The 27,942-nt window shown below is 47.9% G+C and overlaps 1 protein-coding gene, 1 long non-coding RNA gene and 1 pseudogene across 9 annotated transcripts; 1 reads left to right on the forward strand and 2 right to left on the reverse strand.

Moving 5' to 3' along the window:
• Positions 1 to 10: 10 nt before the first annotated feature.
• Positions 11 to 25,586, reverse strand: IP6K2 (inositol hexakisphosphate kinase 2). Of its 8 annotated transcripts, none has more exons than XM_054594568.1 (7): positions 25,572 to 25,586; positions 8,518 to 8,849; positions 6,665 to 6,733; positions 6,327 to 6,549; positions 5,313 to 5,488; positions 1,184 to 1,359; positions 11 to 741 (listed from the first exon to the last, which is right to left on the reverse strand). In XM_054594568.1, the coding sequence occupies exons 2-7, from the start codon at positions 8,717 to 8,719 to the stop codon at positions 241 to 243; spliced, it is 1,347 nt and encodes a 448-aa protein (XP_054450543.1). In that variant the 5' UTR covers positions 8,720 to 8,849; positions 25,572 to 25,586; the 3' UTR covers positions 11 to 240. The 8 variants fall into 8 exon arrangements, with proteins under 8 accessions (XP_054450543.1, XP_054450538.1, XP_054450542.1 ...); XM_054594563.1 differs by lacking the exon at positions 25,572 to 25,586 and adding an exon at positions 19,531 to 19,595; XM_054594567.1 differs by lacking the exon at positions 25,572 to 25,586 and adding an exon at positions 17,950 to 18,131.
• Positions 2,016 to 4,204, reverse strand: LOC129087627 (endogenous Bornavirus-like nucleoprotein 2; annotated as a pseudogene).
• On the forward strand, positions 25,069 to 27,615 carry LOC129087629 (uncharacterized). The gene is made up of 3 exons (XR_008530919.1): positions 25,069 to 25,414; positions 26,185 to 26,366; positions 27,567 to 27,615. It is a non-coding gene; the product is annotated as an uncharacterized LOC129087629 (long non-coding RNA).
• Positions 27,616 to 27,942: the final 327 nt, after the last annotated feature.

Here is a 27,942-nt window from a genome sequence, read left to right on the forward strand (position 1 = left end):
TTACACTCAGGGAAGAAAGAGGTATCTGCATCATCAAATGTGGAATGTTGAAGAAACAGTTAAAATAAATAAAGACTCCGAGCGTGGCTGGGGCTGGCCCAGGCTGGGACTCACAGAGGCCTCTGAGCATCAGCTCCAGGCTGCAGAGGCAACACCACCTGGCCATACCGGCCTCCTCCCCGACGCAGCACAGCTGTGCCTGGGACACAAAAGAGTCAAGTGCTGTCACAGCCAGCAAGCTCACTCCCCACTTTCCTCACTTATCTCTGTGACAATGTCTATCAGGCTCTGGAGCCCAAAGATATAGCCAGCATCCTGGCCCTCGTGCACCACACTGTCCTCGCCATACAGCCTGCAGGTGGTGTGTGCAAAGTCGATCATGCGCACGTCCACCGAGCTGGCACCGATGGGCTTGAAGGCATAGGCACCAGCAGACTCATCGGCTGACTCCTCTGACAGGTCCTCCAAGTCCTCAGCATCTGAGTCCAGGGCCACCTCAGGCCGCTCCTTGCCATCATAGATGATTAAGAGGGAGCTTGAGTAGAAGCGGTAAGACTCCTGTCGCTCCAACACAGCCTTGAGCTCAGCCAGCTTCTTAAGGACAGGGCCCAGGAGCTCCCGGCGCAGGTACCGCCCGTTGTGGAAGAACTGGTACAGGGCCTCCTTAAAGCCCTGCACAGACAGCTTCCGTCCATGGTACTTGTTCATGAACATGAGCTGCCCACTGCCTGCCTGGTATACCTGTGGGAGGAAGACCGACAGGTCAGATGCTCACAGCCACCTCAAAGCCTGGACCCTGGGGAGTGGTTTGCAGGAACAGCAGCCCCAGATCAGATCCTTGAACTTTCGAGTCCCAGGAGATACTGTCCTCTCCAACACTCACTTGGGATCCCGCCCTCTGACTTGGGTTTCCCCAGCTCCCTGTTCAGTTCGTGGTTGGTAGAGAGGACTTAACCCTCTTGCCTTTCTCTCCCTCCCACGTCCAGACTCTGGACTCAGCCAGCCAGGCCAGCCCCGAAGGGGATCAATCACCCAGGCACATATGGCTTCTTTTCAAACCAGAAAGTACTAGATTTAATCAAATCTGGCATCTTTTGAGAAAATAGGACTAGGCCTCAATGGGGGAGGTAGCAGCTACTGGACGACCCAGCCAGCCCACAACACGCGCCAGCTCTCCTCTCACCTGCATGCCACACACACGCACACCGATGACCGCCGATGTGCTCTGCTGGCATTTTCGGATCTGGTTGGCTGCCTTCTCCTCTGAAGCATCATCACCATGTTGACGGGTACCCATCTTGAGGTCCAGGACACAAGGCATCTCATATCGGGAGGTCAGGTTCTCCAGTAAGATAAATTCTGAGTGGTTAAGGAAACCCCCCGTCTGAAAGAGCAGGCGCTGCTGCACGGGCCCATGGCGTCCCCAGGGTACCGTGCCTGCACAGTGCCCAGTGAGGCCCGAGACCACAGAGGGCCCCATCAATCCTGCCATCTCCCACAGGAGCCCAAGGCTGACTGCAGGCTAAAAGCCACCTTCAATTCTTGTCAGGGAGCTTGCCCGTCAACTGTCTGGGTCTGAACTCAATACCGGCCTCAAGTATGAACTAGAGCCCTGGCTGAGTAGATTGTTGGTTAGAGCTTGTCCCCATACACCAAGACTGTGGGTTTGATCCCCAGTCAGGGCACATACAAGAATCAACCCATGAATGCATGAATAAGAACAAACCAATGTTTCCCTCTCTCTCTAAATATCAATAAATAAAAATTTAAAAAAACATATGGAGACATCAGTATGAACTCATGAAAATTCTCTCTTTAAAATAAATGTTATTTCCCAGCTGCGTGCACTGTAAAGGTCTAGAAATAATGACCAAGAGTATGAGCACCCCCAGTTCCAGACCAGTGCTCCCGGAGCAGGGACCGCTGAACTGTGTGGCCCCCTGCTCATTATACACACATCCTGTGAGCTAGGAATGGTCCTTACAATTTTGAGTTCAGAAGATATATATAAAATACATCATGGAACGTGAAAATGAAATTCAAATCTCAGTGACCATAAACAGTTTTATTGGAATACAGCCATACTCATTATCTATGACTGCTTTCATGCTACAATGACAAGAGTTGTAACAGAATAATCTGTGGCTTGCAAAGCCTAAAATACTGTCTGGCCCTTTCCTGAAAAGTTTTGCAACCTCTGCCTTAGAGGAATAACTATACTCGCATCTGGAGCAGGAAACATACATGACCCTGGACATCCTTCCACACCAGAAAGTACAGACAGACATCTGTGGCAGACTACTGTGACTGCTCAGGACCTTATTTAGTAAGTCTCCCATTGTTTGATCCCAAGTCAGGGTGCATACAGTTGTTCTCTTTCTCTAAAATCTATACAACATACCCTCAGGTGAGGATAAAAACCCAAACCCTGGCCAGGTGGCTCAATTGGTTGGAACACTGTCCCATACACCAATCTCCCATCAGGGCACATACCTAAGTTGGGGTTCAAGCCCTGGTTCGGGTGTGTACAGGAGACAACCAGTATTTTTCTCTCATCAAAGTTTCTCTCTCTCTATACCTTCCTCTCTAAAATCAATAAAAACATATTCTCACGTGAGGATTGAAAAAAAAACACCTTGTCCTGGCTGGTGTGGTTCAGTGGACTGAGCATGGGCATGCAAACCAAGAGGAAGCCAGTTCAGTCCCTGTCAGGGCGCATGCCTGGGCTGTAGGCCAGGTACCCAGTTAGGGGCAAATGAGAAGTCTCTCTCTCTCTGTGTATCTCTCGCACGCTGATGCGAGAGATGCTCTCCCTCTTTTCCCCTCTCTCTAAAAGTAAATTTTAAAAAATACTTTTAAACAAATAAAAAAATAAAGTCTTCCATTGGCTAAACATGAGACAATCTGAGCATCAATAAAGATAAATACAATGTCAAATATGTTTAAAATCAAATTCGTAATGATGCTTAAAAAACTCATTGGCTGCCAGGTAGCTCAGTTGCTTAGAGTCCTCCTAATATGCCAAGGTCGCAGGTTTGACCCATCCATGCACTGTTCCAGGAACACCCGAATTGTGTATGTTGTCATTTGTGCCCTCCTTGCTATGAGTCAGATTTGACCAAGCATCTCCTTGTGAGGAGACTCAAATTCCCCATTAAACATAGCAAATACAAAAGATCCAACCCACTGTTGGGAACTGATCCATCAATAGCAGGGCCTGCATTCTAGCTAGGAGGTCAATTTGCTTGTCCCCCATAAGCAGGCCATTGAAGAGTAACCATCAGTGTCTTGAAATGTTTCTGGATTTGCAGACTATTTACCCTTCTTTTGTCACTTGATCCAGTACCACCACCACTCAAAAGGTCAGAGCAATGCCAGCTAATTGAGGACAATTCCAGAGATGTAAACTGGGGGGGAGGAGGCGGGGGGGGGGGTCTTCCCTTTGAGATTTGTTCCGTAAGGAGTTTTTGACTTGTTTTTCGCACTGATCAGGGCGATAAGGTGAGATTCTCTCGCAACACCAACTGAGATAAAGTTCTCATGCAGACCATCAGACAGGAAGCGTAAGAACATGAACAAGGCTTGCAGTTACTGGGTGACATACCGCGCCACACGCTGGATCAAACACCGGCTCAGCAGCCCTCTCCATGCCCTCTTGCGCACTAACACCAGAGCGTGGGTTCATCAGTATCAGTTGGATACTGTCTAAACTTTCCAGGGAAACCTAGAAACTAGTTACCCTTCTGTAACAACTGGACGGGGTCACTTGGCCCTTCCATGGTATCATCCATGATGCTGAGTTGCCATGTTTGCCAATTAATGTGTATATATGAAAAGTGTTTCTTTATAGTAGGATTCTAGCTAATGAATGAAGGAATGACACAATTAGAAAATCACTTAATGGAAGAAAACAGATCTAAGGCAATGACAATACAAAACAGATAAACAACTAAAAACCATGCTTCCTGATGGACATGTACAACAGCATCTCTGAGACTTGTCCTCACCCCCAGTCCCCCAAATTTAACCCAAATCTGATCAAGCCTGTACATCAAAGGATCAACTTAATGGAAACAGAGGAGACAGAGCAACATGTAAAAGACACCACGGGAACATAATCAGTAAAATCCAGATACTGGGAAACTCTAGAAGACCCAGTTTCTTTGGCAAGAAATTGCCAAGAAGAAAAAACAAGGTTATTCAAAAGGACTTGAAACATTTCAACCAAATGCAACATGTGAGCCTCATCTGGGTCTTTACTCAAAAAGACACTATCAATAAAAACGTATTTATGAGGCAATTAGGAAAATGTGGACAGAAACTAAGGATTTCATAGTACGGAATTATTGTTCACTTTTTAAGGAGTAATAATGGTATTAATGTTTTAAAATATCCTTATCTTTTAGAGCTGCATGCTGAGATGTACACAGGTGAAACGTTATACCCGAGACTCACCTGAGAAGCAGCTCAGCTGTGGGGTGCTGGGTGGACAGAGACAGTCATGACACGAGACTGACTGTGTCATGAACTAACTGCTGAACCTGGGTGACTGGTACTTAAAGATCCAACATAGTCCATTTTCTAACAGCTTTAGGTTTTTCCTTAATATAATGTTAAAAATAAAAAAACCCGCCCTGCCTGGTGTGGCTCAGTGGATTTGAGTGGCAGCCTGTGAACCAAAAGGTCACCAGTTCGATTCCCAGTCATGGCACATGACTGGGTTGCAGGCCAGGCCCCTGATTGGGGGCTTCTCCCTCTCCTTCTCTCTCCCTTCTCTCTTCTCTAGAAATGAATAAAATCTTAAATAAATAAATACATACATCATACTCAATTCTGAGGAATTTCCCCCCATAAGATTTAAAAAATCCGAACATATAGCTTAGTGGGTAACAATCAGTACCAGTTGAGCTCATCAATATCAGTTGGGAGAAAAAAGGAACCTGTGCTTTCTTCATGTACCCACTGTCTGGTCCTCCCCAACCTGGCCTTTAGCAGGTAAGTACCCTTGAGGACTTCTCTGAGAGTCTGAAACACGAATCTGCCCCTTGCACTCTAGGCTAAAGGACCCCTGATGCAGGTTGGCCCCTCCATGAGAAATCACTCATCCCCAGAGACCCTCAACCCAGTGCCCCACCACCTGCACTCCCAGACTAGCCCCTGGCCCTGAGGAGGGTGATAACTGCCTACAGCTGTCACACAGAGGTGTCCTGGCACAATCATGACTAACACCTCCCAAGCCTTCTCTCCAGGCTCCGTGGGTCTCCTTACCCTCCCCCTCCCCAAGGCAAAGATGCCCGGTGAACAAAGGATACTGTACTGGTTCCGATGCTTTGCATTCTCCTTCATTCTCTGTAACTGTTGCTGGTGACACTTCATGCTCCAAGGGTTATAGTGTTTAAGCTGGGAATTTACATTCCCCTTTTTCTCTACATTGTAGTATAGGACTTCAGATTTCTTTAGCCATTCAAATTCTTCTCCTAACTTATGGCTATAAAGAGATAAGGAGCCAATAAATCACAATGTCTTATCAAAATTCAGGGCCAAAGAAGCACAAAGGAACTTTCTGGAGTGACAGGAAGCTTGATATCTTGATGTGATGGTTTCACTGCACACACCAAACACTTTAAATGAGTGTACTGCATTGTATGTATATCATAAGAAAGTTAATTTTTTTAAAAATTAACAGGCCAGCTTACTGTTTTTCTAAAATAAGGGGAACCTATGATGCAAGAATGGCCTTGGCCTGCTGCCCAGCCCTGCAAGGCAGCCTGCACTGCCCTCTTCTAGGCAGTACCCCCTGCCCTGGCTTCTGGTACCTCCAGGTTCCCTGACTCCGGAAATCTGAACTGAAATTCCCTGATCTCAAGCCAGCCTACCTAGCTACATTATGCATACATACTTCAATTTACATTTTTACAAGCTCTGCCAAGATGTGGCACTTGGAAGGCTCTGCCTAGGCAGACCCCTGAGCTTCCCGGATGCCCAGCAGACCATTTTGTCTCCTGCTGTTAGTAAGTGACCTGACACAGATGGCTGTCTGGGTCACTGTTACATCCCCAGGGTGCAGCACAGGGCCTGCCTGGCACAGGACTGAGTAACCAAAATTCTTTTACGGCTGCCACTACAGCTGTTTACGAAAAATGGTAGAATTTAATGCAGGGTCAATTAGAGAGAAGCTGGGCATGCCAAGGGGGGAACTGGCCACTGAGTGAAAAGGCACCTACTAAGCCATCGAGTGAGCCCTCAGGTCCAGGACGCTGAGCTGTAACTAAGATTCCCCCAATACCTCCCTCCCACTGAGGGTTCGCCTGCCAGTTTATACCCACCTCTTCATCTTCTCCTCCTTCCGGTGCTGCCGCACCCAGTCTTTGGGGGTCTTTTCTGTTTCTAGGACATGATGTTTTTTGTTTGTCCACCTTAGGAGCTTACTTTTTGGTTCACAGTCTGAATTGTCTACACTGTCCACAGTTCCATGGTCCCCTTTTAAGGGGTATGCTATTAAACACAAGTTCCTGTCTTCATCTTCTTCAAAACGCGCAGACACCACACCTGGATGAGGGGTGAGCAGCAGAGAGGACTTTTAATTCCACAGAAGCAGATAAGTTTTAATTGCACATGTGTTATAAACAACACGATTGTAACATTTGTGGGTTTTTTTCCTTACCCTGTTCCTTAGTCTCTATGTTGCCAGAGGCCTCAAACTCATCTGCAAACCTAACAGATATCAAAACAGCTAGAAAAGATGACACCATACAAGACAAGTGAGTAGGGAGCAAACATGGCCGAGAGTCTTCCTCTCTGATGCACTCAACAAGGCAGGAGCCAAAGAATTACAAGACACATTTTTCAATCATTGAAAATGTTTATTAATTTTTATGTAATTCTTCTAGTCCTAAGAGACGTTAGAACATTTGCTCTTTGTATCTTGTGAGCATTTTTAAAGCCCTAAACAGAAACTCTGATGGCGTTGAGGCCTGCTTTAAAGCAGAGTCTGCACAGAGAACACAGGTTTGCCTGAGGGGTATAGAAACATTTACCGTAAAGGGAGACTGGGCAAGCAAAACAAAATAAAAGAGCAAACGAAACAAACCACACAGCACAACAGACACCCTAGCAAAGGCTTCTTGCAGCGTCGCCATTCCTGCGGGCGCCCCAAGCCTTTTTGTCCTTCTCAAATATGTTACTTTATTGGTCTCAGGCCTCATGTCACAAAAGAACAAAATAAACACAAGGTAAACAGGGTTGGGCTGGGAGCACAGACGCGGTGGCCTTGAAAGCAGCTCTCTCCCCATTCAGTCTCTAGAACCTGCCATGTGTAATTAGTCAGTCTTTGAGGAGGGGTGTGTCAAGTGGCAGCATTTCAGCAGGTGCCGACGAGCGCCTTACAACTGGCTGAACGCCTTTCCTCCCAGGCCTCTCTGGCCCGGGATCACTCAATCTGCTCAGTCCTTGCTGCCCGCCCGCTGCAGGGGAATGCGTGCTCAGAGAGACGACACTTCTGAGGCGGTCCCTGGCTCTGGGTGCAGAGGAGCCGGGGTTGGGAATTCAGGGGACCACACTTCCCTGTGTCCACGGGGAAAGAACCAAGGGAAAAAGGGGGCGGGGGCAGCCAGCTAACAAGGGGCCTTTGGCTTTGTCCTGGAAAAAACAACAGAGAAGGACCAAGTGAGGGCCCCCAACTCCCCCATCCCCCACCCCCACTGCAACACACATGCATATTCCGAATACAGAGAGAGGCACCCAGTACGTTCTGTCTTCAAAGAGTATGTTTCAACAGTTCCAGAAGAGACTAAGTTGTTCAAGAGTCTTTTGTATAACCAGGAAATGCAAAATTTAAATTAATTTCCTTAATGGATTCTTCCTTGATTTACAAAGGATTCCCGCCTCCCCAGGAAAGATCACACCATGCTGGTGGCTGCTAATATCCCCCAAAATGCATTATAAAGAAGAAAGAGAAAGCATATGTGGATAAAGGTGGTTGTAACATGGCACTTCCCGGGACATTCCGTAATAGCAATGGGTCCAGCTAGTGAGCACAGGCCTCCCACTCCTGCATTCCGTCTGACTCAGCCCTGCTCCCAGGCCTACCTAATCACCGGGGCTTCTGGTTCTCTGCTGGGCAAAAAGCAGGCAGCAAGTATTCTGGGTAAAATCCTCCCAACGTCTTCCCCTACTGTCCCCCATGGGGACTACGGGTTACTGTGACTAAGAGACACTTGAACATAAAACACAACTACACTTCCACCAAAAATAAACTCAAAACAATTCACAAAACAACAGAGAATTGAGCAATCTTACCAGGGCTTCAAAACTGAGGGTGTGAGGTGCTGGGCCGAGGGCCAAGGGGAGGAGGAGGAGGAGGAGGAGGAGGGAAAACACAGAATGAGTGGGGGCGGGGGGAGGGGGTGAGGGCTCCCAGGATGGCTGCCACGGAAGGTCACAACGCCTTGCACTGCCTGGCCTCACCTCTCCTCGCCAGGCGCTGGCGACCACTACCAGCAGCAGCTGGGGGCTCACCTTTATACTGGGGAGTGAATTTGCGCATCTCAGCTGGGAGGGTCTCGTAGAACTGGTGCTCCCGTGGGATCAGGGGCTTGCACAAAGTCGTCTCGTTGAAGTGGAGCACACAAGAATGCCCCCCAACCTGGTGAACAAAGGGCTCCAGCAGGACGCCCTTGGTACGGGGCTCCACCTCCATGGCCCTGAAAGCTGGGCTCATCCTCCAGGCGCAGGCGGCAGGGAGAAGGGGGAGGCGGCAGGATCCAGCGGCCAGCGCGTCCTCCGTCTGTCCTCTGTCCCCGTGTCGGTGTGTCTGGCCTCCACTTCTCGGTCGCGCAGGTCAGGACGCTCTGCCAGAAGCGAACAGTGACAGGAGTTGGAAGCGGCCTGGGAACCACCTTAGACTGCAACCCTCCTCCTCCAGCAGCAAGACAAACAAACTGAGCTCACTCAGGGCGCAGGCCCACAGCGCCCACTCCAGCCCCGCCTCCACCAGCAGAAACAAAGAGCCAGAGCTCGGCGGGGCGGGGCCGGATGCCGACCAGCAGGGACTGGCTCCAGGTGCCTCTGAACAGCCCTTGCCCAAAACAGCCACTGCTGCGGGCAAAACTCGAAGCCAGGAAGAGGGAAAGTCACAATTTCAAACCTAATACTTGGGTTAAATCTTACCACTTCCTAATAGAATTGTTAAACTTAAGGTAATAGATGTCCAAATCTCTTCATTAATTATATATTTTTCAATAAACTTTTTTAGAACAGTTTTAGGTTCAGAGCAAAATTAAGGAAAGATACAAAGATTTCCCATATAACTACCTGCTTCCGCATACGCCTAAACCTCCCCCGTTATCAAGTACACCAGTACAGCACATTTGTTACAAATGATGAGCCTACATGATCACAGTTTATATTAGTGTTCACTCTTGGTCATTAATCATGTTTTTATGAAATGCATTTAAAGGGAAAACCTGCTTACAGACCATCTAGTAAGATTTACTCCCCCTAAGATGTCCACACACATCATCCCCGCCCAAGACCAAAGACATGCCTCATTAACCTTATTAGCCATGGAGATTGGACCTAGCTTTAATGATTAACGTCTGTATCTAAAAACTGATCGAGGCCAACTCCCTTTGAAAAGATACACAGCGTTCTAGGTCACCGACTATTTTTATCAGTTCCATCCTGATCTCCAAAAGCGGAGGCACACCTTTAGACCAAAGCTGCCCTCCTGAGGCATCACGGCTTTCTCCCACTCCAAGTCCAAGGCCTGGCACCTGACGTCAAATTCCCAAACACACTGGATCTCAGCAAAGCATGCCTCTCCTATGACTGCTGTTTCAAGGCACGTCAAGCTAGTTTTCTGTCTTCTGTCTGTAATTTATGGACTGCACAGTCACTACTAGCCATACTCACAGGGCTGGGGCTACACGTCAGTATCTGCACAGCGTCTCTTACTGGGAATTCCTCTGGTTCCCATGACTCCACCTGAGATGGCGGTGAGGACGGTCTGATGGAGATGCGCCCACCGTCCTGTAGGGTGGCTAAAGCGCCTATTATGTGCCAGGTTCAATGCAGGAACATACTTCACTTAGTCCTCATGATCCTTTCTAAGAGGTAGACACTACCCTCTGTTGCAAACAATGAAACTGATTCAGAAAGGTGAGGACACTCATCCAGGGCAAGAGACAGGAAGCCACAGCTCCCAAATGAACCTCAATCTGTTAGGTGCTCCCATACGGCTGCCACTGGGGCCCAGGATCTCTGCCTTGGTATGGAATCACTTAGCTCGTCCTATGAGAGTGCTTTCACCATATATTTATAAAACATAGTCATCAACCACTTAATGACAAGGGTACATTCTGGGAAGTGCGTCATCAGGGGATTTTTTCATTGCGTGAACATCAGAGTGCACTCACACAAACCGAGACGGGATGGCCTACTGCACACCTAGGCTCTATGGCATACGTAGCCTATGGCTCCTGGGCTACAAGTCTGTACAGCATGTCACTGTACATAATAACATGAGATTAAATCAAGCACAAGAAAAAAATGATGCAATCAAGAGGCACAGTAAACACAAGGTGCATGAGGGCTGCTGCCAGCATACCATGCATAATTTTTACAGCAAACCTTTGTTTTTAAAAAAAGTAATTGTAGTACACTCTGAAATAGTAGTAAAAATTACAATATAGTAAACATATAAACCAGTGCCCTGACTGGTATGGCTCAGTAGGTTGGGTGCTGTCCCACAAACTGAAAGGCCGCCAGCTCAATTCCCCATCAGGGCCTGGTCAGGGCACATGCCTAGGTTTCAGGCCAGGTCCCTGGCTGGGGGCGTTCAAGAGGCAACAGATTGATGTTTCTCTTGCACAGTGGTGTTTCTCTCCCTCTCATTCTCCCTCCCTTCCCCTCTCTCTAAATACAAATTAAATCTTTAAAATGTAAACCAGTAACAGAGTCATTAAGTATTAGACACTGTACATAATTGCACGTGCTATACTTTTATACAATCGGCAGTGCAGCAGGCTTGTTTCCACCAGCACTGCCACAAACATGGGAGTAATGTGTTGTGCTACAATATTATTAACACAGCCATAACGTCACTAGGTGAGAGGAATTTTTCAGCTCTATTATAATCTTATGGGACAGCCATGATCTATTTGGTCTGTTGCTGACCAAACCGAAATGTCATTATGTAGCGTATGACTAAAGCCTCTCTTAACAAGTTTAAACTGGTGTTAAAGTCTTCCTTTCAGAGAGAACCAACTGGACTCAAGAATTAGAAATCAATAAGCATCCCCATATGCAAAGAGCAGAAAACCGAAGGCCTTGATTTCTTACCTGGCACACTTTCTCGTCATCAGAGCGGCTCTCAGGAGGACATGCCCTACCTAGGAAGACTCCAAGCTACAACGCAGGCGGTCAGCTCCGAGAAGCACATTCCAGCCATTCCAGGCTCTCTCCATAAGGTGGAGCTCTGAGATGCCTGGCCACACAAGCCCCTTCTCTAAGTCTGCGGAGACTAGTTCCTAGTTCACACTTATCTACTGAAACGACCTCTGGAGTAAGGGCAATGCCAAAGGAAACCTACTGATTAACTGACTCATGGTCAGCCTTCCTGTACCCAAGCGTGAACCAGGTACCATAATCACTAAATTCTGAGAGTACAAAACGCTCCTCATGGCCAGGCTTTAGAAACTTAATCCAAATCTTTGAGGAAAGTGTAAAACTGCTTTTGTTATTCGAGCAATGCTAACAACAATACGCTCTGTTCAAGATTCCTAAATATATTCAAACAAACAGAAAGATCTTTTAACAGCCCTGGCTGGTGTTGTTCAGGAGACTGAGCGCTGAACCAAAGGGTCGCCAGTTCGATTCCCAGTCAGGGCACTTGCCTGGGTTGTGGGCTGGGTCCCCAGCAGGGCACATGAGAGAGGCAACTACATATTGATTTCTCTCTCTCTCTCTCTTTCTACCTACCTTCCCCTCTGTCTAAAAATAAATAATTTCTTTAAAATGTTAAAAAAGGAACGTATTAAAAAAATGTCTTTCCAGGCATCTTATCCATCCCCATCTCCAATGACAAATCTGAAACAAAAACTAGTCCTTCACAGCAGCTCTCTAGCATGTGGTTCACGGGAGTGGCTGGAGACTGAAAGGCCTGGTTAGGGTCCCTGCCTCCTCCTCCCAGGTCCCCACTGCGATCATTAGCTGCTGGGTATGATGGGGCACTTTGCCACCCTCCCCTCAGCACCCAACTCTGGCTGTCCACAGGGCACTGCTCCCTGGAGAAGAATAATTATCTTGAGTAGAGAAGAAAAATAAGGCTCATTCTCACCTGAGGCAAGTCTGATGACTCACAAATGTTAGGTGAAATTATGCTATAGCGAAGTGGGGCCAGATTCTAGTCCCAGGTCTGAGACTTGATTACTTGGAGAAAGTCTCCAAGTCCCTGGCTCCCTTTAAGTTTTACAATTTGTTTTCTGGCCTGTAAAATAGAGGAGAGGCCTGGAGCTATCTTTACTCTGTAGGCTGTGTAATCAAATTAGTGCTTTAATCAGAAAGAAAAAACAATGTACTATCCATGTACTGCAAATAATGTGAGTCCTATTTTGTGATTCTTTTATTTCAGTTATGTTCAATCTTTCAATATGAACATAAGTATGACATCACTAGAGAACATATTTCTCACATTTGGGATTGTAGACAAAGAAGTGGGGCCTCTGTCCTTGGGGCCCTTACAGGTCCTATCCCTGGAGGAAAATGAAGGATCAACTTCTCTAGTAGCCTCAAAAGAAAAGCACCCAAAGCACCAGCTCTATTTCACCCCTACTCCCTCTCTGTTCCACAGCAGTCTGAGCAGCAGGGTCTCTTAATGATTTTCAAACATCTGAGGTCTAAGGCTCAGTTTCCCCAGAATCCTGGAGTAGTAATGGTTACTGTGAAGTCCGTGCAATGGACGGACACTGAACCCAGGGAGCGAGGGAACACCGTAAGATCCTGGCTTCAGATTTAGTTATCTATTTCAGCTTTCTATGTCGCCTCACACATCTATCCATGAAACTAGGAACAGTCAAGGAACACAGAGAAGGATTCATCCTGGGCTAGGACACGGTTCTCGCCCACCGCCCGCTCCCCTAAATCTGTCAAACTGGTTTAAGAATCTGATGGAAACAATACCTTAAGATTCTTAAATTTTAAAATACTACAACTAAAACAGCCATGACTCAAGAGCCCCTGAGCCCTTAGCTCACACGTCTAGAATTTGGTTAAAGAGGCTACAAATGGGATCTGCGGGGGCTGCTTACTCTGCCTCAAAAAAAGCCCCGAGTTCGGGCAGTCACAGCGGATGGCGTGAGGCATACCAGCCCGATGGCAGAGAAACATCCCCTATCACCCCACACCTCCTCCGCTCCCTGGGCTCTCCCGTGAGCCCCAGAGCCACCGCCTGACACCTGCACACATCCACACACACCACACAACCCCGCCACCAGGCTCAGTCACTGGAACTCTCTAACACTGCTGGGAGAAATACAGAAAGACACAACCGCTTTGGAAAACAGCCTGGCAGTTTCTCATAAAGTTAAGCATATACTTATTACATGTCCCAGCAATCTTACTCACACGTATTTACCTAAGAAAAATAAAAACACAAAGACTTGTACACAGATGTTCATAACAGCATTACTCACAACAGCCAAAAGGAAAAACCTCAATGTTCATCAAGTAGGTGAATGAATAAACAAATCGCAGTGTATCTGTAAAATGTCACATTCATGAAAAGAATGTACTGATACATGCAAAGATTCATCATAAAAGCATTATGTTAAGTGGAAAAAGTCACAAAACACACACTGCATACTTCCATTTATATGAAATTCTAGAAAAAGCAAAACTATAGTAGCAAATAAGCAGTTGCCAGGGGACGGAATAGGACTGGCTGCAAAGGGGCGCAAGCGACCTTTTAGGCATAATGAATATATTCTATGTTGTCATTGAGACAATGATTATGTGAGCACATAAATTTGAGATATGAGCACATAAATTTGTCTAAGCTCATCAAATTATAGCCTTAAAATTGATGATTCTTACTGTATAGAAATTATACTCCAATAAAGGGATTAAATTTTATTTATACATTTTTGAATTTACAAAACTTTCATAACTACATTTTTAAAAAAATATTATTTATTTTTAGAGACAGGGAAAGGGAGAGAGAAAAAGAGAGAAACATTGATGTGCCAGGGAAACATCCATCAATTGCCTCTTGCATGTCCCCAGCTAGGGACCTGGCCAAAAACCCAGGCATGTGTCCTGACCAGGAGTTGAACTGAATACCTTTTTGGTTCTCAGGCCAGCACTCAATCCACTGAGCCACATCAGCCAGGGCAAATTTAAACAGTCACTTTCTTACCCAAAAGTATATTTTCTTTTTTAAAAAACCCTTTTTACAATTCTCACTTGAAGGTACTTTAAATTTATTTTATTTATTTTTAGAAAGAGGGGAAGGGAGGGAGAAAGAAACATCAATGAGTGCTACATCAAATCAGTGCCTCTCACACATCCCCAACCAGGGACCTGGCCAGCAACCCAGGCATGTTCCCAGACTAGGAACTGAACCGGCAACTTTTCGGTTTGCTGGCCAGCACTCAATCCACTGAGCCATATCAGCCACGGTTATTCTTTATTTATTGATTTTACAGAGGAAGGGCAGGGAGAGAGAAACATCAATCAGCTGTCTACCATATATGCCCTGACCAGGAATTGAACCTGTAATCTAGGCACATGACCAGGACTTGAACCCGCAACCTTTTGGTGAATGGGACGATGCTCCAACCAACTGAGCCACCTGGCCAGAGCCTTACCTAATTATTTTCATAATTGTAACTTTTTTTGTTTAAAAATGACACAAGTAATTATAAATTATATTTACATAATATTATATAAACTTCGGGTACCACAAAATCTGGACCTGCCTGTACTAAGTGCTAAGGTCATTATTCCCTTCTCTTCAGTTGTTTTATATGATCCAAACTTCTTGAAATAGTCTCAAACTCGAAGCATGTGTTATTTTTTAATTAGGAGGGCATGGGGGGCAGGGCATGAATTCACTAAAACGGGAAAACCCAGATCTGCTCAGCTCTTGGAGATTTTACACTCTTCCACAAAAATCACTGACCTTAACTATGATGCATGTCAGGGCTCCACTCCATGATGGCGGCCCTGGGACAGGGACCACATGGAAGCACATGAGGATAACAACCCCAACACACCCCATCCCTAAGGTGTATACAAGGCCCTGGGAAGTTGAAGACGTGACCAATTCCTCAGCCTTCGATGAGAATGGAACACGGCCATGCCAGAGAGGAGAGCTACCATTTCAGGAAAGAACTCGACTCTCACAATGGAGCAGATACTATGATTACCTCCCTTACAGAGGGTACACTGTGGCACTACGCAGTCACCGTATCACGGAGGCCTCCTCATGAAAAACACAGACACCTGAGATGAAGGCATCACTGCTAAGAATGCTGGACCCACAGTCCTCACCTCACAGGAGCGGCAGCCCGGCTGGCTCCCCGCCATGCCACAGCAGGTGCCACTCTGCCGAAGCAGCAGGGCCGGTGCGACAGGACACGGAAGTCCTGCGTCCCCCTGACACAGACGCCTGCAGTACCCAGGTCTGAAAGGACTGTTTCATGAACATCACAATGATGCAGACCCTTCCTCCTATGCTGAGAGAGAAATAAAACAGCAAATTCTGTTCCAAAAACCTGAACAAGCTTTTTCTGTATGGGAAATAGCAGCCTCTCGGATATCTCTCCTCTCTGGAACCACCAGCCTGACCACACTGCCCCATCTCTGCCTCATCGGACCCGATTTCTGGAATGACAGCCTCGAAGGCCCCAAGATGGAGGGCGAGGGAGAATACACTTTCAGTTACCTAGAAATACATTCATCAGGGACACGGTGCTAGAATTAGTTTTAGCAATTTAAAAGCTTTTTCTAGCTAAAACTGTAGCACCCCTCCCTTAAGGAAATCTAAATTAGTAATTCTAATGTTTCACATGTCCTCTTTATCTGAATATCAAATTTTTTAAAATAAAAAGCTACATGTACTCCACACAAACAACAAGGATTTTCAGTCCTCCTTAAAAAACAAAACCCATTACCCCTCCTCAAGGGTAAATCTCCATCTTGAGTCTCTTCTCCTTGGTGCAACCTACCAATCCCACCACTGGCAAGAAACCTACACAACAGGAACACACAGAAGTGACCCTCTCAGGCTATGGCTGAACTTGCTCTGAGGCCTCAGTCTATGCGGTACATTCCTACCTTGACTCATGGTTGGTTCTCTCCTGCGCCAGCCAGTAAGACTCCCTGAGCTTCAGGCAAGATTATATGCTCCTTGCCTGTGGTCAGTATTTATCACTGCTCATCTCTCAGTCAGTTCCCAAACCAGATGACACATAACTCATCCTCTGAAAAAAAGGATGATAAAAATGATTCAGTCCTCATGGGACTTTTCCAGATCCTGTGCCGGGGGCAGAGTTTCCTCTGGGACCCACAACACCTCACTCGGGCAAATTCTCCGCTACAAAGTCTACGACACATCCCGGGCTCACAGCACCCCCCGGCAGCCGGCGGCACCCGACCACTCCGGGGACAGTCAGTATTCTTCCACCACCAGCCAGGATAAGAACAAGAGACATGAAAGAGAAAATTCCTGGCACCGCACAGGTCACAGCACTATATCTAACACAGGGACCGTTTGTTAATTTTCTTCCACGAGTCCTGAGCTATCTTTCCAAAATAAAGCACAGCAGAATACTGAACAATTCCTTGGGGGAAATCAAGTTCAACTGTGCCCATAGTTCTGAAGCAAATCACCTGGCTTCTCATAAGGACAGTGACTTCAGTCAATCAAGAGCACATCTGAGGATTGGGAGGGAAGGCCAACGGGGCACTTCCACTTTTGACTTCTACAGCTCTATTCCCTTTCTTTGGCTCCAAACAAGGAACTTAAGGTATTTTCAAAGTAAAAATACTTTTTGAGAGTGAGATAAGTCATTCCTGGGAGAGGGAGAGCCTGCTCCTTTCTATCCCAGGCCTCATCTACCCCAGTCTTGGCTACACCTATCAGTGTTTTGGGGCCCAGAGTCTCTCTCAGCTGCCACCTGGCATCCCTGCAAGGTCCACCCTTCCCAACACCCCAGGACCCTGCATCCTGGGCTTATAGTCCTCCTCTGCCTCCCAATGCAGGTAAAGCATCTGAATCAACCCATCAGGTTCCCAAGCATGCAACCCTGGAGAGGTGTGTCTGTCCCATAGGGTCCCGGAGAGGTTCTACGAAGGGCAAGGGCAGCTCAAAGGACCTGGGGAAGAGACACTTGTGTTCTTGTACCTAGATAAGGACCCAGAGCAAGGAAAACCCAAACCCTCAGCAGGGGATAAGCAACCAACTCAGCTATCTCTCCTCCAGAGGTACTCACCTCCGAAAATAGGGAGGGACACCTTCTACTGCCTATATGAAAACCTCTATTCATAATAGCAGAATTGAAAATGTTCAAAAGCCCCAACCAACGTGGCTCAGTTGGCTGGACATTGTCCCACAAACCAAAAGGTTACCAGTTCGATTCCCACTCAGGGCACATGCCTGGAATGCGGGTTTGGCCCCAGTTGGGGGTGTATGAGAGAAAACCGATCAATGTTTCTCTCTCACATCGATGTTTCTCTCCCTCTCTTCCTTCCTCTCCTCCTCTCTCTAAAAATAAATAAAATTAAGTTTTAAAAAATGTCATCACATAAGAGTAATCATCTGTTTATTTTCTACTATGCAAAAATATGTTCAATTTGTTTAAGGCAATTATCTCACTAGGTAGAACACTTAAAGGAAATATTCTTCCCAAGTGCATCCTCTTTATGAGCCAAACAATGGAAAATTTTCACCTCAGGGAGCTGGCCTCAGGGAGGCTCAGGCTCAACGCAGTTGCCTGGATACCGATGACAACTGCAGTGCACACAGGAAGCTCTGGTACCTTCTGCAAGGGAAACCAGTAAGGCTCAGCAGTCAGCATCGTTCCTCACGCATTCCACTGCTCAGGCAGACACGGGCTGGTACAGGCAAAGGGAGCACCTGTCTGTCACTTTCGGCACAGAACATGGCTATTATATCTGCTAAACTGATTTCTACAATTGTATCAACTCTAGTCCTAGTTTTCATCCACTTGATTTCGAACAATTTCTGTGAATTCTACTCTAAACTCACGAGGCAGGTAAACCAACTGGAGTAACAGTTAACAGCTCAAATGACTTTTTCTCCAAAGAAAAATTCACTAAGTGACCAACTGGCCTATTATGTCAAATATGACGCCCAGTTTCTAATTCTGACAGTGGCTACAGTTAAAACAATACCACCCTGAAACTTTCTTGAAATACTTAACACCAGGTTATAGGATGCAATTATACAAATTCCCCAGCAACAACCTATGTAAATAAGCATCTTAGTTCACTTAAAATGTTACCCTGCTCAAAATTCAAGTACAGCAAATATTTTAAATACTAGAATTCATCAAAATTACAGTAATCATGGTGCTTTATAAAACCTATCATAAAACTGGTTATCTGCAACATTTTTGTTACCACTTCTCAAGTTTCAGGACTTTTTTTTAAAGCTGTTCTCTCAGATGATTTTATTTTATTCTTGTTCTACGTACGTTTTGCTACCAAAATGTTTTATTTCAAGCAGTGACTGGTTCTGTTTCCCGTGGCATTTAAGAGCACTAGATTTTACTGGCTTCTACATTTTATATTCACAACATTAGCACTCATTTGCCTGCTAGTGCAGCTTTCGTAATGAGACCAAATCGTAAAAAGAAATAAATTAGGATGCGAAAACCAAAAATAGTCTGTAATCAAATGTGAAAGAGACGAAAGCTCCCTCTGATCCATTTTAGGAATTTGTTTGGATAACAAGGTTATAGGTGTGTACATTTCCCCACCAGACACCAGCTGACAGGCCCAAATGCCATTCAACGCTCAAAATGGCTGCACATCAGCCGGCCCCAGGTAACAGCACCTGAGGCGCTGGATGACTTCTCTACCCAACCACTCAAGGAAAACCCCCCTCAACAACCCAGGAGATCGTGGACACCAGTGTCCTGGGGAGACCCCTCAATGACCCGAGAGATCTTGCTCCCCTAAAGACCAGAGGAGACTTCCTCAATGACCTACACAGATCCTGAACCTCTCAAATAACCGGGAGACACCCCCCCCCATGACCAGGGAAGATACTGCCCCTCAAAACCAGGGTAGATCCTCTCTTTCAATAACCGAAACAAAAGGTCTCTCAAATGACCCACGGAAATACGGCCCCACAAAGACCCTGGGAATCTCCCAACCACCCCCCCCCATAACAGCAGGAGCCCCTCCCCAGGTGACCAGAGATCTCCCTCCACGACGGTCGGGAGAAACCCTCCCTCAAAATCTCCCGAGTCAACGAAGCAATTAGCGCGGAAAAGCGGGCGTTACCTGCGGCCACAGCCCTGGCCCGCGGTGCTTCCGTCCTATTGTTTCTCTGCCATCAAAATGGCGGCGGCCTCGCCGAACCCCGCCCCCCACACCTCGCTTCCGACGACTTTCGCTATTGGCTCTCACGAGGAGCCCAGCTTGCGGATTGGGTGATCCCAAAAACGCTGTTGCTAAGGTGCCAGGATTCTCTGCAGCAGCTTCCGGGAGGGGCGGGAGGGGCGGGGAGGGGCGGGGCGGGGCGGGGAGGGGCGGGGCGGGGCGGAGCACAGGGCGGAGTTTTGTCTACCTCCGGGACGGTGGCCAAGGAAGTCAGGTTGGGTGGCTGGGTGGAAAGATGGACTTTGGGCAGATGGGTGCAACGCGGGATACCTGGGGGATGGATGGATGAATCAACCAACCATACCATTTTCCCCAAGTTTAAAGGGTTTCCCACGATGTGGGATTTTTAGTGGTAACAGTGAAACAGTTGGCACTGGCAAGTTGGTCACACTAGTAGATGGATGAACTGGATGTAGATGGACAAAAAGACAGACGAAAGAGTGGCTGTAGACGGTGGATAAAGGAGTGTATGGATATTTGCGGTGCACAGATGATTGGATGTAGATGGGTGGACAAATAACTAAATATAGAGGGATGGACAAAGGAATGGCTGTAGAGTTTTTTGTGACTGGTGGATGACTCAGTGGCCAACCCAGGTCCCACCAAGCTCGGCATTGCAGGGTTTGTCTGAGGTTCATTTGTCCTGGGTCCTGGGTTGGCCGGTAGGGCTCCCACCTGAATGAATGTCAGTGTAGCTGGGAAAGGCAAGGGAGGAGGTTGCTGCTACTGAGAATGGGCAGAGCCTCCTACCTGATCTCTCCTCTTTCTGTAAAGGAGGCCATTGTCAGTTGCAGCCCTGTATGCTGGGGATTCTCAGTGGTGTGGATTCAAGCACATACTAATTCATTCAACAAATACTTATTGAGCATAAATGCTCTGTGCTGGGAATATAGCAGTGAACAAAAAGAGTTTTTTCTTTCTTTCTTTTTTTTTTTCTTTAAAAAAAGCCGTCCCAATGAGGGCAGAGAGGAAAGACAGGTCCTGTGACCAGCTGATCTCTCCTGGAAGCACCTTTGCTGTGTGGCTTCCAGGTCCCCATGCCCTCCTGGTTTTCCTCTGACCTCACTGCCTCCTCCTCTTCACCTCTTCTCTGTCTACACTATATCCTTCATAGTCTCATCCAGGTTCATGGCTTTAAATTCTATCTACAGGTTGATCACTCCTAGAGGTGTCTGTCCAGTTCAGATCCTTCCCTGAGTGCTAGATTCAATGTCTAGCTGTCGACTAGGCATCTGCACTTTGACTTCCACTTAGCATCTCAAGCTCAGCTTGTGCCATCCCAGTTCTGGTTCATTCCCCAAGCCCACTGCACCCCATCTCGCCCAGCTCAAGTGAGAGCAGCTTAACCCTTCCTACGGCTCAGGCTAAATGCCCCAGGATACTTTCTAACTACTTTCTTTCTCACTTACCAGGTAGTCCCGTTTCTTCCTTTGCATCATCTCCCCAGAACAAGAGCAGGTCCCTGGCTTCCATCCAGTCCACGCCACTACCACCTCTGCCCAGGGCAATGTCACAGCCACCTCCCAGTCTCTTTGCTGCTGCCTTTGCCATCTTCAGTCTGTTCTCCACAAATCAGTCTGTAAATGCCTAAGTCAGAACCCCTCATCCCCTGCTCAGAACCCTGCAGTAGCACCTCCCCAAAGAGAAGCCAGAGCTGGCAGGGCCTCATGATTCCTCATTACCTCTCTGACCACATCTCCTCTGTTCGCCTCCAGCCTCGCTGCTCAGTCTCCCAGAGTTTCTCCATATTACACCCTGAACACTCCCCTGGCTCAGGGACTGGGATCCAGTTATTCCCTGTACCTGGAATGCACTTTCCATGGATTTCCACAGGACTGCACCCCAATGCCTGCAGAGCCCCTCATTTAAGACTGCAACCTGCACCTTTCAGCGCCCCTGCATTTGGGATCACCTTTGGCCCCTTATCCTGCTCTCCTTTTTTTCATAGCTGTCACCACTGGTTCATAAGGGTATTTATCATCTTTATACAACATTGCCTGGCCTCCTCCACTAGAATATGAGCTCTGTGAGGTGCAAATCCCTTTGTATTGTTCATGAATGTATCCTGAGCACCTCAAACACCATGTAAGTTCCAGAAATACCTGCTGACTGAATAAAAATAATGCCATGTGGTGTTGAGTGACAAGTATTATGGAAAAAATTTAAAATGGGGCAGCAGGAGGTGGGGGCAAGGCAAGGGTGCCCCAGATCTGGGCTAGCCCTGGGTCTGGCCCGAGAGGCCCTCCAACAAGCAGCAGCAGTGCCAGGAGGCCTAGCTCAGCTCCTGCTCCTGTTCCCCATGTGTGGCTTCAGGGCCTGCAGCAGATGCTGCAAACACAGAATAGAAGCCCCAAAGGTGCCAGTCATGCAGACCGTGCAGACGGGCACTGCCTCACTCCCTGCCCCCATGCGACCTCCCATTCCAGAGCTCCTATGTGTGGGTGCGGGCTGGGCAGGGCAGGGTCTTCCTGGAGCAGCCCGAGCATTAATTCACTTTTCCATTCTTTCCGTGGGTGCTCGCCAAGGGCTGACCTAGCCTAGACACCTGGTACATGGCACGAATGGACACAACATGTGAACTAAATGGTCAGGGATATTTATTGCTATGTCATGTGCTGTGGTGAAAAAATGACTCCATCCAAAAGGACATAGTTGGAGACATTTTGGTTACTTTCCTACTGTTTGGGTTACTATGCTGTGTGACAAATTACCTAAATTTGGTGGCTTAAAAGATTAACATTTATTCCGCACCTGACCCTGTCTTTGGGCAGGGCTCAGTAGGGGCTGCTCTTCTCTGCTGCTTCCGCCTGAACAGCCTGAAAGCTGGGGGTGGAGTCATCTGAAGTCTCCTCACTTAAGTCCAGCATTGGATGCTGGCTGTCAGCTGAGACTTTAGCTGGGGCTGAACACCCACATGTGGCCACTTCATGTACCCTTACAATGTGGTGGCAAGCTTCCAAGGGTGATTCTCCCAAGAGAGGGAGGAAGCCGAATGGAAGCTGTATTACCTTTCTCACCTAGACTCAGAAGTCCCAGTGTTCTTTATTTTTTTTTTAGATTTTTTTTTTAAGATTTTATTTATATATTTTTAGAGAAGGGAAGGGAGGGAGAAAGAGAGGGAGAGAAACATCGATGTGTGGTTGCATCTCACGCACCCCCCCACTGGGGACCTGGCCCACAACCCAGCCATGTGCTCTACACTGGGAATTGAACCAATGACTCTTTGGTTCGCAGGCCAGCGCTCAATCCACTGAGCCACACCAGCCAGGGCCCAGGTGCTATTTCTGCCTCATTCTATTCATTAGAAACAAAGTCACTAAGTCCAGGTTATATCTAAGGAAAGGGAAATTAGATCCCACCTTCTGTGGGAGAAATATCAACAAATGTGTGGACAGGTCTTATGTCACCATCAAAAAGAAGAAATTGGAATAATAGCACTTGATTTGGAGAGCCTGCCACAAAGTTGGGATGAGAAAAATTAAATGCCGAAAAGTGCGTATAAAATGATCTAAGTGTATACAACAAAGACAAACCACTGTGTAATTATATGCACGTTTCCATGACTACAGAAGCAAGGAGAAACATAGGGAACCTATACCTTGTAACCATGGCTTCCAGAAAATGATGGTGAGAGAAGGAATAGGTGGAGAAAGCAAAAGAGAAAAAGATCAACGACTGTGCTTACACCCAGCAGTTGGCATGAGTTCCCCCTTAGGCGTTTAATGATGAATGTCTAACTGCAGGAAGACAGTGATTTTTCAGAGAGGCACGTTCAGGTGAGGAACGATGAAGTAAACCAAGGGGGTCCTGAGCGCCCGACCGGAACATGGGACAGAGCAGGGAGGAAGGCTGGAGACCGTGGGGCACTGACAGTGCGTGCTTTCTGCGAGTCGTTTTGTGTTTGACCTTTGAGACATCGTTGAGTAGAATGCCTGTTTTATGCACCTTTCTGTATAATATTCCACAGTTTAAAAATTTTTTTAATAAAAAAAAGGAAAGAAAAGCAAACTCTGCAGAAGGTTCCCAGAGAGTGGAATATAGAGATGGGAAAGGGACGAGGGAGGACTGGACATTAAACTCGGTGTAGTGTCCCAGAGGCAGCGAGCAGCAGGGGGATGACACCCAAAGCCACACTGTCCCAGACAGAATCTCTAAGCCGGGTGTCCAACCCGTGACACGACCGCGGGCCACAGGTAGCCTGGGATGGCGACAAATACGGCCCAACGTGAAATTATAAACTTATTTAAAACCCCTCCTTTGCTCATCAGCTTTCATTAGTGTTTATATATTTAATGTGTGGCCCAAGACTACACTTCTTCCAGTGTGGCCCAGAGATGCCAAAAGGTTGGATGCCCCTGCAGGGGGACAGGGGCCCGGAGAACCCAGAGTGGAACCCTGGGCCACGCCCACATTTAAGTACAGCCTGGGTTAAAGCTGGCAGCCGAGGTGGGGAGAAAACCCGGAGAACGGGACGTTCCGGAGAAGGGCGTCCGTGAAGCTGCAATCCACCATGGTGAATTGGGCTGAGGCTCCAGTGAGCCAGCGAGCGCAGGGCTCTGCCTGCGGAAGTCCCTGGGAACTGCAGGGTGGGCTGTGGTGAGACACGGAGATGTGGGAGGCAACTGCAGGCGGGTCCCAAGGCTTTTGCGATGAAGGGAAGACAATGGGGCGGAGCCGCAAGAGGATGTGGGGAGCAAAGGAGGAGCTTGGAGTTTCTGGCCCATTGTTTCTGTTTACTCTCCAAAAACTTGGCGAGGGAGGCCATTGTTGAGGGGGGCACGGGTGCCAGAGGTTAGAGGACAGGGCCGAGGGCCATGCAGCAAGCCCTGCCAGGGGCCTGAAGATGAAGGAGGGTACTGAGCAGAGAGCTGGCCTCAGGGATGTAAGTAACCGGCCCCAGGCAGAAATGGGCCAGGGTGAAAGTGACTCCGGGGGTGGAGCAGGAAAGACTCTGACCAGCACGTGGAGGCCTGGGTCATGCCTGTAGGCAGCAGTTGCTCCCCTGTGGCACCTCGTCTCTCCTGGTGTGGAGGTGGGGGTGGGCGAGGTGGGTGCAGGGGTGAGTACAGTTGTCTGAGATCTGTATCTCTCCGCATATGTCCCCTTTCCTGCCTGTTCCTTAAATAGAGTTGGCCGTTCTTGCTCAACCCCACCCTCTGGCCTGGAGTCCTCCCATGCACCCAGTGGCCCGTTCAACGGTTGGACGTGCAGTTCTCTGTAGGGAACAAGATGTTCCCAACAGGGTAGGGGCGCCCCTGGATATCCCCCCAACTCCTGCCGTCCACACCCGCAAGGAGGGGCTGACTACAAATCATTCCTAAGATTTTTTTTTCTTTCAGAACAAAAGGCAAGACAGTTACCAAGAAAAGGATCTTTAAGGGCCAGGGTGGAGGCGGCTCAAAGCACACCCTGTTCCTGGCACAATCAGGCAGTGAAGAGTCCCAGGGCACTCTGGGAAGGGAAATCCCCATTGTGCCGGAAAGCCCCCGGGTCTCAGCACTCTTAATGTACCTTTGTCTGCACGTTGGAAACCTGGCCCTGGAACCAGTTCCTGGAGGCCGAGCCTTGCCCCTGGGTTATAAAATGAGCTTTACCCATTTACCAGGGATAAGGATAACCCACTCTGGCTTTCAGCTGTGAGGCCAGCTCTCTATCAGGGAGTGCGGCTCTTTTGCTGTGAGCCAGAGATGCCCAGCCTGAAGTGAGCACAAGAAGAGCGACCACACCAGCCACTGGATCCGAGCCCCCTACTGTATGCAGTTGGACCTTGGTCCAGCCCAGGCAGGTGAGGCGCTGGGCTGAAATCCTGCTGGGCCCAATGCCAGTGGCCAAAGCCAAGGGCAGGGCCGGGGGTGGGGGTGGGTAGTGCCCTCCCATAAACCTGGCTTCTTGTTTACAGAGGAGCAAGCCAAAAAGAGGCCCTGGATAAGGCCCCAACTTACCCTTGTCTGCAGCCCTCAGGCAGGGGACACTGTCAGCTGGGTGAAACTGTCTTGAATTCTGAGGCAGGGCAGGTGTGGGTATTTGGTGTGTTTACCCACAATGACAGCCTGGAGTTCAGGGTCGGGGCAGGGAGGTCACATGCTCTCCACCCCCAGCTCCACCTGGGTTGGGGAGACACACTGGCTTCGAGAGCTGCTAGGAGGAACAACCCCTTGCCCGGGGTCCAGGCTGGTTCCTAGGGGCATCTGAGCCTCATTTCTTACCCTGTGCTTGATGCCAGCTGCACAGCTCTAGGACAGGACACCAGGGTCCAAGGTGGCTCATGAGCTGTTCTGACTTGCCAGGGACTGACACATCTGCCCCAAAGGCCTCTTCCCACCTGCTCTGCAGGCCCAAGTTCAACTTCAGGTGCCGTGCACCTCTATCTGCCGGGACTGGAGTCACGACAGGCATAGGAATGTGTGCTGTGCATGTCCCTTCATGCCCAGGCCTTTTGTTTTCAGAATTTCAAAAAGCATCCCCTTTAACTACGCTTGGATGTTAGCTGGGAAGTGCTGATTTGCATATCTGGTGGGTCTGAACTTCAGCTCTTCCTTTTTACCTTTTTATTAGGGAAAAAACCCAACTGCACACCCCTGCTTCCTCATTCTGGGCATGGAGCAACTGGACAGAATGACTGTCAGATCCTGGCTTCCAGCAGAATCCACAGTGACTTTTGACCCCTGGCTCAGTGGAATTCTGCAGAGAGGGGGTGGGTGGGCCCGTGGCCAAGAAGGCCATGGGAATTTTAGCTGGTATGTTTCAAATGCCCATTCTTTTATTTATTTATTTACATCCTCACCCTTGGATATGTTTATTGATTTTAGAGAGAGGGAACGGGGGAGAGAGAGAAACATTGATCGGTAGCCTCCCATACACACCCTGACTGGGGATTGAACTTGCAACTGGCGTATGCACCCTGACCAGGGATCGAACCTGCACCCTTTTGGTGTATGGGACGACACTCTAACTGAGCCACCTGACCAGGGCTCAAATGCCTAGTCTCGTACCTATCAGAATGGACTATTGATGAGGAATGGTCAAGTCCTGCTGGCTTCCCTAGTGTCCCAGTCCCCTTTTCATTTCATCCTCTAGCCTGGACAACCTCCTTTAGAGCCCTTGTCGCCCTGTAGCCTACAAATTGGCTGGGCACTGCTCCACTCCGTGTACTCAGAGACAATCCAGAGAACTGGTTTTAAAGGACAGAAGGAACTGCCCACAGGATCAATGACTCTGGTTGGGAAGAAATCAAAGAGGAAGGGGTAGAAATATCACATGAAAAAAAAGACACTTGAAGAATATTTTGATTCTTGGCACACACCATCAAAGAAGGCAAACCTAGGCCAGAAAGGCATCACTGGCCAAACTTCGTCATGATGTTTAGAATGACTAGCATGAAAATGACAATTTCTGAGGAGTCCTTACCTGGAGGAAGTTCCCTTCAAATCTTAACTAGTCCTTTCACAGCTCCTGCGACGCTTGTGTAACCAGAATTGTGTGACGCAGGCTAGAGCAGCGAGGGACGTTGCACGCTTGTGTGTTCGAGCCACTCACTTGAAGCGGCCCCGCACAAAGTATCCGGGCTGGAAAAACATTTCCTAGGGCCTGCCAACTGCAACCCTGATCACAGCAATGGCGTTGGAGGAAGCCGAGGAAGAAGGTGAAAGGGAACATATAGCTAGCTGCCATGTTTTGGGGAGGGGTTGCTAAGAACACACACATTTGAATTACCAGAAAACTTCATCCTGCTGAAGATTTGGTTGATTCGATGGCAGAATACACAACCTGCACACTTTTAAGGGGCTCTGTCATCGCCCTGACTGGTGTGGCTCAGAGGACTGAGTGCTGGCCTACAACCCCCAGTTGTGGGCCCGTGAGATGTTTCTCTCCCTCTCTTTCTCTCCCTTTCCCCTCTCTAAAAAGAAATAAAACTTTTTTTTTTTTTTTTTTTAAAGGGCTGTGTTATCAAAGGCAGAGTAACTCATGACTGTCAGTGAAGGGCTTGTGCTCATGTCAATCACAGAGGCAAATACTGCTTTTTCAAGCTGATGGCACTTAGTCCTCATGATGGGGACCTTGAGTCTCTTCAGGGCGGACGTCAACAAAGGCTTCACAGGCCATGCAACCTCTATCACAAAATATTTAGGGGGGAACCCCCCGAACACCCAGAATTCATTTATAAAAACTTCTGTATTTATTCTTACGTGTTTAAATGTCACTGTCCAAGTTCTCTTCATTTTATGCAATACACCTATCAAGATGTTCTTTTCCACTGCTCAAAGCAGCTTTTGAACTTGTCAATTTTGATGTCTTTTATTGCTTATGCCGCTT

The sequence above is a fragment of the Pteronotus mesoamericanus genome, unplaced genomic scaffold (genome assembly GCF_021234165.1).
Source record: "Pteronotus mesoamericanus isolate MK-2021 breed Mesoamerican mustached bat unplaced genomic scaffold, CSHL_Meso_final scaffold_533, whole genome shotgun sequence".
Taxonomy (NCBI): Eukaryota; Metazoa; Chordata; class Mammalia; order Chiroptera; family Mormoopidae; genus Pteronotus; species Pteronotus mesoamericanus.

Coding starts and splice junctions, on each gene's coding strand:
- IP6K2 (XM_054594568.1), bottom strand. CDS start 8,719: ATGAGCCCAGCTTTCAGGGCCATGGAGGTGGAGCCCCGTACCAAGGGC. Junction 6,550..6,664: donor CATAGAGACTAAGGAACAGG/GTAAGGAAAAAA, acceptor CCCCTCATCCAG/GTGTGGTGTCTGCGCGTTTT. Junction 5,489..6,326: donor AAGGAGGAGAAGATGAAGAG/GTGGGTATAAAC, acceptor ATCTCTTTATAG/CCATAAGTTAGGAGAAGAAT.